The 14,033-nt window shown below is 52.8% G+C and overlaps 1 protein-coding gene across 2 annotated transcripts in view; it reads left to right on the top strand.

The window, feature by feature from the left end:
- zfpm2a (zinc finger protein, FOG family member 2a) overlaps positions 1 to 14,033 on the top strand; it is a 109,183-nt gene that overhangs the window by 47,831 nt on the left and 47,319 nt on the right. For both annotated transcript variants that reach the window (XM_027009470.2, XM_027009469.2), the window contains one exon: positions 6,266 to 6,390. In XM_027009470.2, the coding sequence (XP_026865271.2) occupies positions 6,266 to 6,390 (125 nt within the window). The remainder of the gene's footprint in view (positions 1 to 6,265; positions 6,391 to 14,033) is intronic.

Genomic DNA, 14,033 nt, shown 5'->3' with positions numbered 1-14,033 from the left:
CACACACACACACACACACACACACACACACACACACACACACACACGCGCGCCACGTTCAAGCTCATGCTCTCCGAACATGTCCTTAAACGCTTTGTCTCTTCCCCAACGTCTCCCCTCGTTTTCCTCTGGTAGCACGTCGGCGATAGCGCCCCGTAGGAACAGGAAGGTTATGGGCCATCAAGGCTGGGGGGAGGGGCCAGAGGGGAGGGGCTTTGTGCTTGCCAGAGGATGAAGGGAGCGGTAAGCCCTCTTAGCCTGACCCTTCACCCCGCAAAGACGTTTCCTCGACCCCTCCGTGCATCGGGGGCCGGCATGACCCATCGCGCCGCACGTATGCCGCCACTGTGATTTCGAATGAAGCGCGTCTGGACGCAAGGCACCTGTGCGGCCTCGACCCAGGGCCATTACTCTGCCGTGGGGGATTGTTTGCACTCACTCAAACCCTCCCCCCCCCCCCGCCCTGAGAACTCCTGCCCCACATCAGAAGCAGGCCAGCGATTAGGAGCCCTGACCTTGACCTTTCATAGGTTTAGATCCTCCGCCCTCCTCCAGTCATTTAAAAACTCCGTCCCGAAAGCCAGCTGACTTAACCCTGCCTTTTACGCTGTTCTTATCCCAACTGGATGAGAGGAGAGAGAGAGAGAGAGAGGGAGAGAGAGGGAGGGGAAGGAAAAAATCCTTAATCCATCTTATCTGTTGACTGTCAAACTGCTGGGGCTAAGACCTTGTCACAAAAGACAACTGGGTCAGGCAAGGCGGGCGAGGCCGTCGCAGGCAGGAGGGGAGTGGGAGAAGCTGTAATTGGCTGGAAGGGCAGTCTGGGGGAGGGGCTAATGACTCACTAGGGCTGGCCATATGAAAATGGCACCTGGAAACAGAGACATATGTGGGGCGAATCCTCTGATGGTCGTTGGCGCATTAAGAGTTGAGTGAGCGCTCATAAGTGTGAAGGGTTGTGCACCCTCCAGAATCACTCGGTTGCAGCGCATGCGGTGTGTTCGCTTGAGGTCCCGCCTGCCTCTCCGCAAAGACGCGCGGCCGGGATCAGACGGATATCGGCGCAAAATCAACGAGGCACGATCGTGCTGCTCCCCGTAAATATAGCCGCTATTACTCAGCTCGTGCTGACAGGCAAGAGGAATTATATCCCTCACAGGCGCTCGGAATTCGTTCCACCTCACAGGAAGGCAGAGTCGTCAGGCCGGGAACGGCCGCCTGTCCTCTAGATGACGCCGAAGATAGCCCCTCTTCCCCCGCACCGCCGTCTCCCGCTTCACGCGCCAGCACCCGGCGGCGCCACGTGGCGAGCGAGATGGATGCACCCGGGAGATCGCCATCGCGTCCGCCGCGCCTGACGGCGCCGGGGCCGTAGCGGAGCCCGGGGCCTCGGGCCGCTTCCGGACCCACCCGGTGGTAACCTCAGGATCGGCGCTGATGCGCCCGTGCCAAAGCGCGCAGATAAACGGCAGGCGGAGTGTTTTGTGGCGTTGGCGAGAAGGGTGGGCGGAGCAGCGAGCTGGAGACCGATTGCGTCTCCCGACAGCCAGGCTCGATGGTACGGACTTCCTCTGCTAGAAGGGGAATTTCAGTTCAGAGGAAGGCTCCAGTCAGAGGGGGGGGGGGGTCTGATGGAGGAGGGGAGAGAGAGCTGTGTGTGTGTGTGTGTGTGTGTGTGTGTGTGTGTGTGAGCGCGCACGTGAGAGAGAGAGAGAGAGAGAGGTAAAAAGGTCCTCCTGTGTTTTAACACAAGTGTCTGAAGCAGAGATAATAGAGACTGTGGGATATAAATGATGCATTTGGTTCTCCCAGTCCCGATAATGGGGCTTTGCGGGGGGGGGGGGGCGAGGAAGCGGGGGGAAAGTTCATCGCTCCCTTATCAAAGCGCTCTGACATTTCTCCTTCAGCTGTAAAATTTCATATCGCGTATCTCTTTTCGAGCTCAAGACCCCTTTTGTGGAACAGTACGACACATTCCGTCTCCACCCCCCGCCCACACGCTCTTGAGTCGGTATATTAATTTGTATCCCGTCTGACGCCGCCTAGAAGGGACAGTCCCAGGCCTCCGCTCCGGCCCGGAACGGCCTCCACACCACAGCAGGTTGCCCGCGCGTCTCGGAGCTGATTCCGAGACGCCCCGATTGGACCCGGCCTCGCTTTCATGCCTTCAGAAGACGCTCGGCATAAGCCGGCTGTTTGGACGGCTGTCGTTTTTGGCCTGAGAAAAGAGGAACTCTTGTTTTGCCGTCCTGCGGTACCATTTCAGTTTGGATCATTAACATTTCATTTTTGTTTGTTTGTTTGTTTTTTTTAAACGTCGCCTCGCAATTAAAAAAAAACAAAAAACATTTAGTTACTAACCGATCGGCAGTAACGTATTTCGATCTCATTTCATGTCCGTTTCTATTTTTGAAATGTGCACTTTGGAATAAAAATAGAATATTTATTTTGTCACATTTTTATTCAATTTAATATTACATTTAGATTTATTGTTTTTCTTGGACCATGGCAAAGCCATTCTGTTACGTCGTGCCGTATGTGCCTTGCAGATGTTTGAAAGCCCGTAGCAGTGCTCCTACTGGGGTTCCACGTCCCTCCCTCTCCCCTCAATCCCGCTGACCGCTCCAGCCAGGCTGGTCTCACGCAGTCTTTTCTTCTCCACGGGAATGTTTTAAATTAATTTGAATGGACCGAGCAGCACTGAAGGACTGAAACAATGATGATGAATAGTAATGAATAGAAGCCCCACCCCCACAGCCTTCAAATTACCCACTCATTATAGTTTATATAGCCTTGATCATGGCATTTATGAGAAATTGATCCCATAGTCAAGACACGGTCCCATCTATGATGGCCTTTTCTGGACTATCTCTGCTGTGGCCGGCGGCCACGTCGTACCCCGGCAACGAGGATGCGGGGTACGACGTCTCCCCTTTCCCGACCGTTCCGCCATTACCGGGACGACAGACACATGCCTGCACGTAGTGTCTTTCGGGGCTGCAATCGGGAGGAGGATCTCACCCCTCCACCCAACACCTCCCCCCCTTTCCCAACAAAAGGGACATTCATGCCCCTGCCAAGTATCTGCAGAGAGGAGCAGGCCCCAAGGAGGAGCGACAGATGATGATCTTATCAAGGGAGGAGAGGAAGGGTGGAGGAGAGCTCACTCTTTGGTCGCATCGTCGGCTGCACCTTGCCAGGATCGTGGCATTTCGGCACAGGGCGCCGACAGGCATGGCGAGGAGAACCCCGGAGCAGCTCAAATCCCAGCTCAGGGACCTCTTAGCCCGCGCCAACATTAAAATGGATCACAGTATAGTTTTTTATTAGATTCCAAAACTAAATGGATCATGTAGGCCTTGTATATCAGACCTAATATCTCTCATATGTCGCCATCGTTCGGAGTTCTCGGGTGTGAATGTGCCATTAGAAGTGTTGTGGTTGGAGTTGCGTTGTAGTTGTAGATTAGTTGTGTCCATGTTGATTACTCTGCTTGTAAAGCGTGCGCACGCACGCGCACACACACACACACACACACACACACACACACACACACACACACACACAAGTTTTCTGCCAGATAAAGGTTGTAGACTCAAACGATGCCCGTATTCTGAACAAGGATATGGAGTTTATGGGTGCCATCTCCTATAGCCAATATGTGGGAAGGAACGTGCTCCCCTAAAAGGCCCCCAAACCGGGGCTTTACATGGTAGGCAGGTCGGAGCGGAGCGGGGCAGCTGCCCTACTCCCCATCCTCCTTTCACGGCCCCGTGAGCTTACGCCTCCTGACGGGCCGGAATAGAGGCGGCTGTCGGAGAGGATTCCGGCACTGGTTCCTGGCGTTCCCGAGTTGGGATCAGGACTGGATAACCTCCCGTATTTTTCTGTCTCGTTACCAAAAGAAGTGCGGCATCTGAATGCTGGTGGGGAAGGAGACGGTGGTGGTGCAGGGGGGTGGGGGTTCTTTTTTTTGGCAGCGGACGGGTTGATTATGCACCCCCGGGGGCGGTCCGTGACGCTGGGTCTCTCGGGCGTGTGAAGAACACGCAGCAGCTGGGATGCAGGCCCACAGACGACTGGCAGTCGATCACTATCCGACTTCAAACACCCCACTGCCACACGCGCAGCTTACACACACACACACACACACACACACACACACACACACACACGGCCAGTCACCAACTCCATCGTCATGGCACAGCTTCGCTGAAAGGACTTTGCTGAAAGTGTCAAGCGGAGGCTAAAGAGAAATGTGTATGCATGCAGGACGCAAGACCCTGTGTGTGTGTGTGTGTGTGTGTGTGTGTGTGTGTGTCTGTGTGTGTGTGCGCATGGCAAAAGGCCATGGGGTCTTATCGGAGTGGGAACAGGAAGCGTCAGGCGCTGGAGAGCGAGCCTGTCTCTGATGTGGCCCAGCTGTGCTCCACTGCTTAATTACATCCCTTTAATGAGCCTGCCCACCTTCTGACAGAGCAGTGGGGGCCGCGTCAGGCTTCAGAGGGACCCGCTCACCGCAAAATCTCCCACAGACCCCGGCGCGGCCTCGTTTCTCCGTCCCGATGTACAAGCGATCGTGGGGCCGTCTCGCGTTCAGGGCGCGCGGTGCCACTGGATTCCCCCCTGCTTCTGTTTGCAGTCCTACCAAAATCCACACCTGTGTGAGGGCTTATGGGTTAAAATCCAAACCTATGTGGGGGGATTATGGGTAACCCGCTCAGTGTCAACATAGTTATGCTTAGCTTTGGATCCTTTTTCATTTATTACATTTACATTTAGTAAAGGAGGAGTCTACCATCCATGACCCAAGATTTATAACCCAGTGAGATGCATTTTACATTAACTGGAATCCTGTTAATTTTACAGTAAAACATCCTGTACTCCATTCATTGTAAAGTCTATTTTTATGACAGACAGCGTTTGACATAGCCGTGCAACGTTACGTCCACTGACAGGTAGCCTGCGTTTACGGGTTTAGACATTTACCCGCTGGGAAAAAAGGCATCCACATTTGTTCCCTGACCTGCCGCGTGAGCCTTTACGGAGGTGGCCGTGATATTTAACAAACAAGTCACCTGACGGCGCTCCCTCGGCCGGCAGCGGTGTGACAGAGAAGCTCCACGCCAGCAGAGCAACAAGGCAGGGCGTCGCTGATACACGGCTGATATGTACAGAGGGAAAGAAGCACTTGAATAGGTCATTATAAAGTTCAGGCCTCATGTTGGTTCTTATACAAAGAGCATGTCAGGGGGACGTGAGCTTGGCAGCGCAGTGTTTTCTACAGATCTCAGAGGGAGGTACACTTTCTGAGCTCTAATGTGGCAAGGGTAGGCATGGGGGGGTGGGGACAGGATTTGACAGTAGGTGAATTTTGTTGCTATGCGGTTGTAGAGTCATTGGCGTATCTGGTGCTACAGTCTAGGGCTGGGCATTACATGCTCAAGGTCTCTGAAACGAGGGGCTGTGTGGTTGTAAGCTCCCCCTTATCCATCCGGGTCGCCCTCGGGGAGATGGAGAGGACGACCCTTGAGTTCCGAGTTCCACCCCTCCTTCGGTACTTCTGATCTCGAGGACTTCCGATCCGGAATTATGCGCTGGAGACGTGTGCCCCCCCCCCCCCCCCCAACACGCGCCAGCATGAGACAGAGGAGCTGGGAGCAGGCAGTTCGTTAGATTAGATTAATCACCGTCCTAAAAAAGTCCACTAAATCGGACTGATAAGATAGCGGCGTCCGGGGAGCTAGCCGCACCGCGCCGTGTCGCAGGACGGCTAATTAAGGCCGCATTCTGCCCGTCGCTAACAAGAGGCCTGGGCCCGTTCCCGGAAAAACTGAAATAGGCCCCCTCGCAGCAAGCCAGACAGCATATCGCGTCACAGCGAGGCTTTATTGTCGGCGGGGTGGGGGGTGGGGGCATTGCTTGGTCAGGAGCGACTAGCATCACGCCACTTGGACACAATCTGGCTGATGGAGAGCAGCTATGGGAACAGGTGCCCCATGGAGAAAACTGTCCCACACACCTACAGACTTACTCACATGACCAGAACTATCCAGCTTTACAAAAAAAAAAAAACCCTACTGATCTCGGATCATCTGCCTCTTCTCATATAAATGTATCCGCATTAGAAGGCACAAAACTGATGTCAGATCAGTACAGAAGATGAACATGATAAACATGGTCCACCGTGAGCTAGTTAGAATAGTTTCTAGCAGCAACTGCATGGTGACAGGAAGTGACCCGGGCTCCTCCTTCTGTCCCGCAGGAGAACTGGACCTGCAGACCAAGGACGGCGAGCGGCGGATCCACAGCCGGCAGCAGCTTCCCGTCGGCACCACGTGGGGCCCGTTCGACGGCAAGATTGAGATGAGCACCAACGCCAGCGGCCTGGTACGTCCGCCTTCCGTTCCGGCACCGAACTCAGCCCTGGCACGAACCGTCCGCAATGTTCCGAGTTGTGGTTTCTCCACGCGAGCTCCTATAGAGATAAATATTTGTGGGGGTTGATCCTCGGGTGTGCTGATGACCGGAAGCCAGTTTTCCTCAAAGCCTTTTATTTTCAGTTCCTGCTTTGTAGACAGTTCCATGCACAAATACATTTGAGCTAGTTATGCCCGTTTTAATGAACAGAGTGAGAAAAGGTTGGGGGGAAAAAACCTCCCATGACATTCGAACACAAACTCATCACTCTGACTGTTCTGGAGTCAAATTGGCCTCCATCAAAAACCTTTGAAGTGCATCCATTTTAACCATTTAATCTGCATATTTTATGTCTAAATACTTTAATTGGTGGATTTTGAGTAGAGTCCAGAACACGATAGAATGGATTCATGATCTGTTGTATTGGATGGTATTCTTAGACCGCCTCTTTATCAATCAATCGGCCCCACATGTTTAAAGGGCAGTTGCTTTTAAAACTGCGAAAGAGGAGAGAGGGAGAGAGAGAGAGACAGAGACAGAGACAGAGAGACAGACAGACATGTTGACCTGGCTACTGTAGAAGAAAGAAGAGTCCATTAGGGTTTAACACCCCATTTGAAATGTGGATTAATTAAGAAACACTTATTAAAAATTGCAACGAATCTTATATTTATCCTGTTAAAAACATAAGGGAGAGTCCGGGTGGAGTTTGCACTCTGAGACGCTGTTCTTAGGGATTACTTAAGTACGTAACTTTATACATTATTAAATCATTTCCCCATAACATTTCAGAGCAGTTTCTTAATAGAAATCTGAAATAGCTTTTAATTTATTGTAATTTCAATGATTGTGACATTCTATTCAACACCAAAACTCTTTTTAGATTTTTGTTTATAGATTATTCAGACGTTTACAGTTAGGATTTAGTGTGCTTGAAGGTACAATCTGTGCTGAAATCTCTATATACACATTCCTGGCATTTAAATTGTATACAATTTTATATATTATATGAGGCTCTGGAAGTACGTTTTTAAAAACATGTTCAATCAGCATTATAAGTTTATGCTTTATAATGCATTATAGCATTATGTGAATAAATCAATTTATTGCTCTTTGTTATATAAGTGTTAGTATATGTCAGTACTGTATCAGTTGCCTTGGTGAGGTCTCAGGTGTGGCTGATAACCGAGAGATGAGATATTTGAACCATTCTGTCCAAAATGCGCCACTGCGTCTGTGGAGGGCTATTACCGCAGAAACAGAACCAGACGGTTTCACAGATCAGCTGATTGGTTCTTTCGTGTCAGTGGGAGAAATCACCATTTTTATGCCCCCCCCCCCCCCCCCCCCTTCCGAGGGATCCCTAAACCATTCGGAGGACTGCCTGCCCCACCTGACTTTGAAGCAGGTCGACCCCTCCTATATGCCTCAGACACGGGGAGAGAGGCCCGCCTGCAGGGGCGGGCCGATATCGGCTCGCCCCGGGGTGATCTTGGCCGTGCCGCGGAGCAGATCTGCGATTTTATTATTATGCGGGTGACGAGATGTGAACGATGACCCCACTATCTCTTTGCCCTAATGAGTTCTTTGAATAATCGTCGCGCGATCGCCCGTGTGCGCGGAGATGAGGAGGTCGCGGGTTCGGCGCGATCGGGCCAGACCCGGACTGGGGGTGATGGATGAGACTGCAGAGAGGTGGGGCTAGTGCCTGGTGCAGATTTGGGGGCAATGGTGTCATGGAATCGGGGCTAGAGAGACGGAGCGAGTGTGGCAATGCCAAATCTGGGCGTCCGCAGGCCTGAGACGTAACGACACCTGGCCAGCATGGAGGGCAGATCTCACAGCTGATAGGACAGTGTGATAGTGTGTGTACGTGTGGGGGGAGGTGGGTCTGTGTGTGTATGGGGGGGGTCTGTGTGTGTGTGTGCGGGGGTCTGTGTGTGTGTGTGTGTGGGGGTGTGTATGTTGGGGGGGTCTGGGGGTGTATGTGTTTGTTTGTGTGTGTATGTGGGGGGGGTCTGTGTGTGTGTATGGGGGGGAGGTGGGTCTCTGTGTGGGAGTCGGGGTCTGTGTGTGTGTTTGTTTGTGTGTGTGTGTGTATTTGGGGGGGTCTCTGTGTGTGTGTGTGTGTGTGTGTGTGTGTGTGTGTGTGTGTGTGTGTGTGTGTTTACACAAAACACAATGCAGCCTGGACGCCATCCACCATGCCATTAAATGACTCACCGGAATAATGTATGACTCTGTGAGTCATCTCTCACAAAAGTTCCAGTTATTGATTAAACATTGAAGTGCTTGCCTGAAAGATGTCGGGATAGTGAATCATTCGGACTGTGACGTTGTTCCATACAATATTGGCCCTTCAGGAAACAAGCAGCATTGCTGCTGTTCTGCTCAGCCCTGTGCGTTCAAATTAAGGTTTTGCATTAAAGGGGCGAAAAAAAGAGCTTCATTCTTCAAATAAGAATTTGCGCACTTTCATCTACTTCTGGGCAGGTCGTGGAGCGTTTGATTGGGAGGAGGAGCAGCGCGTGTAGGGAGAGAAACCGAGAAACAAGGACTATAGGCTGAAAATTGAATCAGGCAGCTTGGTGAAGGAGGTTTGTGGTGTTTTGCATGTTCAGCACGCTGTAAGTCCCTGGGCAGTGCTGATGTTCACGCCCCTGGTCTTGCTGAGGTGTCTTCTTTCTCCCTGCCTGCGTAGGTGTGTGTGATTAGGGCTGGCTGAGCTGAATGCTTCCATCTTTCTCTGTCTCTCTCTCTCTCTCTCTCTCTCTCTCTCTCTCTCTCTCCCACTCTTTCTGTCACTCTGTCCTCATCTCCCTCTTCTCTTCCCACTCCCTGTCTCTCCGTCTCTCTCTCTCTCTTTTTCTTTCTCTCTCTCTCTCTCTCTCTCTCTCTCTCTCTTTCTTTTCTCTCTTCACAGATCAATCAGGTCATTAGAGCTCAATTACCCAGCAGGTCCTTTCCAGGTGAGCTATGAGCTCGCCCCCCCGCCCATCCCCATCCCCACCCCCCACCCCCAACACGTGCAAACACAAACACACCACCGAAATTGACGCAAATTAATGAAAACACGCCGACACAAATGTGTGCCAAGCAGCGGCCCGCCTGCCAGTCTAGGTCAGGGTTATTGAGTAGCAGGTGTCTCCGTGGCGATAATTACGGGGCCCAGACCCGGCCCTTGGGGCCCTCGCGGGTGCCCTACGGCATCGGGTTGCCCGTCCGCCCGCATCCCACTTTAAGAACCCATAATTGATTCGGAAGCCGACTAATAACGGAGCCCAGACTCTGCCAGGGGAGTGGCTGGAGGTCAGGGGGCAGCACCCGTTGCTGAACGGCGGCTAACGAACGGGCGTAGCACTGGATAAACACCTACAGAGGCTATAGACGTCCAGCTAGAGGCAAGGGCACCCGTCCTGAGCCAGCTCAGTCCAAGTAGGCGTGTGGGCTCTCTGTCCGGCTCTGCGCTCTTTCCATGACGCCTGCGCCCTGTCCAGGAGGCGTGTCCTACGTCCAGGAGATGTGCACCTTGTCCGTGACACGTGCCCTCTGTCCAGGAGGTGTGCCCTGCGTCCAGGAGATGTGCACTCTGTCCAGGAGGCATGTCCTCTGTCCAGAAGGTTCGTCCTACGTCCAGGAGGTGTGGCTTGTAGAACCTTGAAGAGCTGGACTGTACGGTCCAGAGTGTGCTGCGCCTTCTCTGAGCCATTAATGAGACCGACAGAGCATCAGCCTGTAGCCAGTCACAGTGGCGGTGGCTGTGGAGCACATAACCAGTGCAGAATGACAAGATAGTGTCTTCCTTTGCAGAGAGAGAGAGAGAGGGTGAACTGGAGGCTTTTATTCTGTAATTTGGCAGGAGGTTAGGTGCAAGAGGGTCCAACACAGGCAAAGCACAGGAGGAATTCTTCAAGCCGTCACTCCTCTGTTTATCCCCTCCCTCTCTCCTCCCCTCTTCCTCCACATAGGCTTGCTGTTCACAGCCCCAAACCCGAGCAGGCGGCGGCGGACCGCGGCTCGTTTTTATTTCCTCTTTCCCGTGCCCAAATTATATTTTTCTTCTTGTCATTACTTCATTAATCAAGAGCTCGAACTTCTGAAAAATGTTTTGTTTTGGCGGCTGCAATCTGTTCTTGTGGGATGCGCGGGGATGTGCGCGTGTGATACCGAGTGTATGTTTGTGAGGGAGAGTTCGCGTGTGTGTGTGTGTGTGTGTGTTGTTAATCTGTGCCCGTGGCAGGTTTCCCCTCCGAAACGCAGCGCTAAGCAGCGGTATCGCACGCCCATTGTTGTAGCCTCTGTCATAGCAAGGAGAGCCTGATGCAGGCCTGGGCTGGCCTGATAAGGAAAGAGGATTCAGCGTGGCTGGAACCCAGAATCAGTGGGACTTGAGAGTGGAGTATGGTTGGAGCGCACACACACACACGCGCGCACACACACACACACGCACACACACACACACACACACACATACACGCACGCACACACACACACGCGCACACACACACACACACATGCACGCGCACGCACGCCCCGAAAAAGGCATGCACGCGCGCGCACACACACACACACACACACACACACACGCACGCACACACATGCACGCGCACGCACGCCCCGAAAAAGGCATGCACGCGCACACACACACAAACATTATTCTCATGTGCACACATGCATAACCAATTATATACAGTTACATCTAATTATATATGCAAGTGGTATTTATATAATCGTAACCGAGGGAGTACTGACGTAGAGACGCGCAGCGCACTTGAGCACAGCTGGGCAAACCGCTCTTCTTTTACAACGTTCTCACATATTTCCGTCGGCTTACTTTATTTTTATCCGAGTGGAAATCTTCCCCGTCAGAGGCTGGTAATGTGGTCTAGTATCAGGCAATAACAGGATTTTAATTCCATGTTGGACACACAAATGATTTTGGCATCCAGAGTGTGGCTTTATCTAATGAAATAATAGGCCCAAATTTTAGGCGGAGAACCAATTTGTGATTGCATGCACCAATTACGTTGTTGGGTTTTGCCCAGCCGTCAGACGCGGGGGGAGGGGGGCCGTCTCTAATGATCTGCTGCTCCTGGACCTCGGCTTTGCAGTTTGCTTTTGGCGCAAACTCATTTACAATTAAGCAAAAGAATTCGGCGGCAGATAAATAAATGGCGCTTGGTGTGGCGTCGATTTCGGATCAGAAGGCGGCGGCGTGTGGCGCCACCCGGAACCACAAACACAGAGGCCATGTTCCTCGAGACGGGCTTCTCTCTCATCTCTTTCTCCTCAAAGAAACCCTGACAACCCAGAGGGTGGAGAAGCGTAGATTAGCAGGGGTGGGCGACCCCGCCGAGGAAGGGGTGTTGTGATACGTAGGTGTCGGGGGTTCTTTTTTTCTTCGTTTTTCCCTCTAAAGACTCTCCCCCGCGGCTCTTGGCCAGACAGCGTTCGTCATGCGGGCCTCTTTTGGGGGCCACAGATGAGCAATGCTGGGATCCTGCGTGCCGTGCGAACGTGGCCCTTGTCGTACCCCTGCTCGTCGGACGGCGGGCGGAGCGGCAGGTTCAAAGCTTCGCGACGCTCGGCCGGAGAACGCTGCTCCCAGACACAGAGTGGCAAAAATTGGGCCATAATACGATAGCGTCTCATTTTGGAAAGAGGGGGGCAGCGTGCCAGATAGTGATGTTTATTCGCTACTCGCTGTGTTTTATTCATCTCCATTCGGTTTCTTTCGCTCGCTTTTCAGGGCCTGATATTTGGCAAGATCTCATCTCCCGTAGTCCCCGCTCCTCCCTCTTTGTGTGTTTACAGTCAGCCAGAAGTGTTTCTCGAGAGCGAAAAATGAGAAACAGCAAGGTGGTTTTTGTTTGTTTACGAGCCGGAACCTGAAGCTCATGAGATCATTGAATCATGTTAAGAGCTGATTTATCTGGACAGCACGAACAGAACGGGATAGTGCTGTTGGCACGGACAGTTTGGGCTGATCTCAGGTCAGGGAAGAGCTGGGAACACGGGGAGCTCCCAGGAACAGTACCGTCCCATTTGCATAAAAAGTTCAGGCTGGTCTCAGATCAGGGAAGAACTGGGAACGTGAGGAGCTGTTTGCATGGATAGTTTCGGTTGGTCTCGGCTCAGGGAGAAGCCAGTAAGGGAAAGTTCTCTGAAGGAAAATGGTCTGGGAACAGGACAGAGGTGTTTTGAAACCTATCCCAGATCAAGAGTTGGCAAGACGTCTCTCTACCACAATTCCGTTGTGTCCGGCGGAGGTAGCGAGGGGTCCTGGAGACTGACAGGAACATGGGATCCGAGCCGTGCCAACGACATGCCAGCATGTGCTGCATCCTTCAGGATTCCCAAAGTACAGCGTTTCTCGTTATTTTTGCCTATAAAACAACATAATAGTCTGTCATCAATTCCCTGCGAGAACTTTGAGTCACGAGCCCGTTTAAGATCGCGCCTCCGTAACACAGAAGAAGCCACATCCGTTACGAAATCGATCGTTAAAAAAAAAAAAAAAGAAAACCAAACTGCACGTCAGCGCTATCTCCACAATGCCATTCGCCTTCGGTGGAGATGGCCCCGGTTACGGCGCGCCCTCTGTCTTCTCCCTGGCCTGCGCGCAAGGCTCCAGCCAAAGGTGCGGCAGTACACTAGTAAACTCCACGGCAAACAGAGCCGAGTGGGATGGAGAGGGCCATGAGCTACGCCAGCTGCTTCTCCATCTGTCGCCGCCAAGGCTCTCCGCATGGGACGCCCAGGCAACTTCCCTGGAAAGCAGTCGGGGAAATAATCCGCAATTGTTTTTTCGCTGCCGAACGCGGTACCCCCACCGGAATTCGGCATTCCGCTCGGCGAGCGAGCTAATTGCTAGCGCGGAGTGTGAAGCGGGACGCCGCCGGCCCGCCGCGTTCGAGCCTTGGCAGCCCATCGTGTGCGGTTAACGCGAAACCTTCGTTCTTCCGTAGGAATTTGCTTGTTTTTTTGGGGGGGGGTTTTTTGGCTTTGCCACTCTGATCTAGGCTGATTTTGGACTCGGTCGCCGTAAACTCTGCCGCCGTCTCGGAGCGGGGGCCTGTAACGAATGCGGCGCGCTTCTCCCTGCGCGACTCCCTTCCCGTTCTCAGATCCGACACTTCAGTCTCTCCGCGTCCCCACGTGCCGCTCTGGCCGGGACTTCAAACCTTTCGCCTTGCCCTGCTCCGAGCGGGAGGGCGGCCCTTCTGCCGCCCAGCCCTCGTGCTCTGGCCCCCGACCGCCGTCCCCGAGCCCCAGAACTTGAAGCCCAACCCCCCCCCCCCCCCCCCCCGAAACCCGTGGTCATCCATACGCGCTCTCCTTTTGTCGGATGCCAGCGAGCCCCCCTGCGCCAGCCCCCTGCCACTCCAGATGGACGAACAGCACAGAATGAAAGTATTCAGTGCGAAAATCGTTGGCGATTTAGTTTTTTTGGATTTTTTTTTTTGTGTGGGTTTTTTTTTTTTTTGTTTTTTGTTTTTTTTTGTCTTTTCCTTTTTTCGTCTCCTCTCCCTCTCCTCATGGCAGTCATCTGGTGCGCTATCGCAGCCGGTTCTCTCGTAAGATGAAAACGCTCGAGAAGGGGCCGGAGAGTC

The sequence above is a fragment of the Electrophorus electricus genome, chromosome 5, assembly GCF_013358815.1.
Source record: "Electrophorus electricus isolate fEleEle1 chromosome 5, fEleEle1.pri, whole genome shotgun sequence".
NCBI classification, from domain to species: domain Eukaryota; kingdom Metazoa; phylum Chordata; class Actinopteri; order Gymnotiformes; family Gymnotidae; genus Electrophorus; species Electrophorus electricus.
This window is presented reverse-complemented; position numbering and strand designations above follow the sequence as displayed.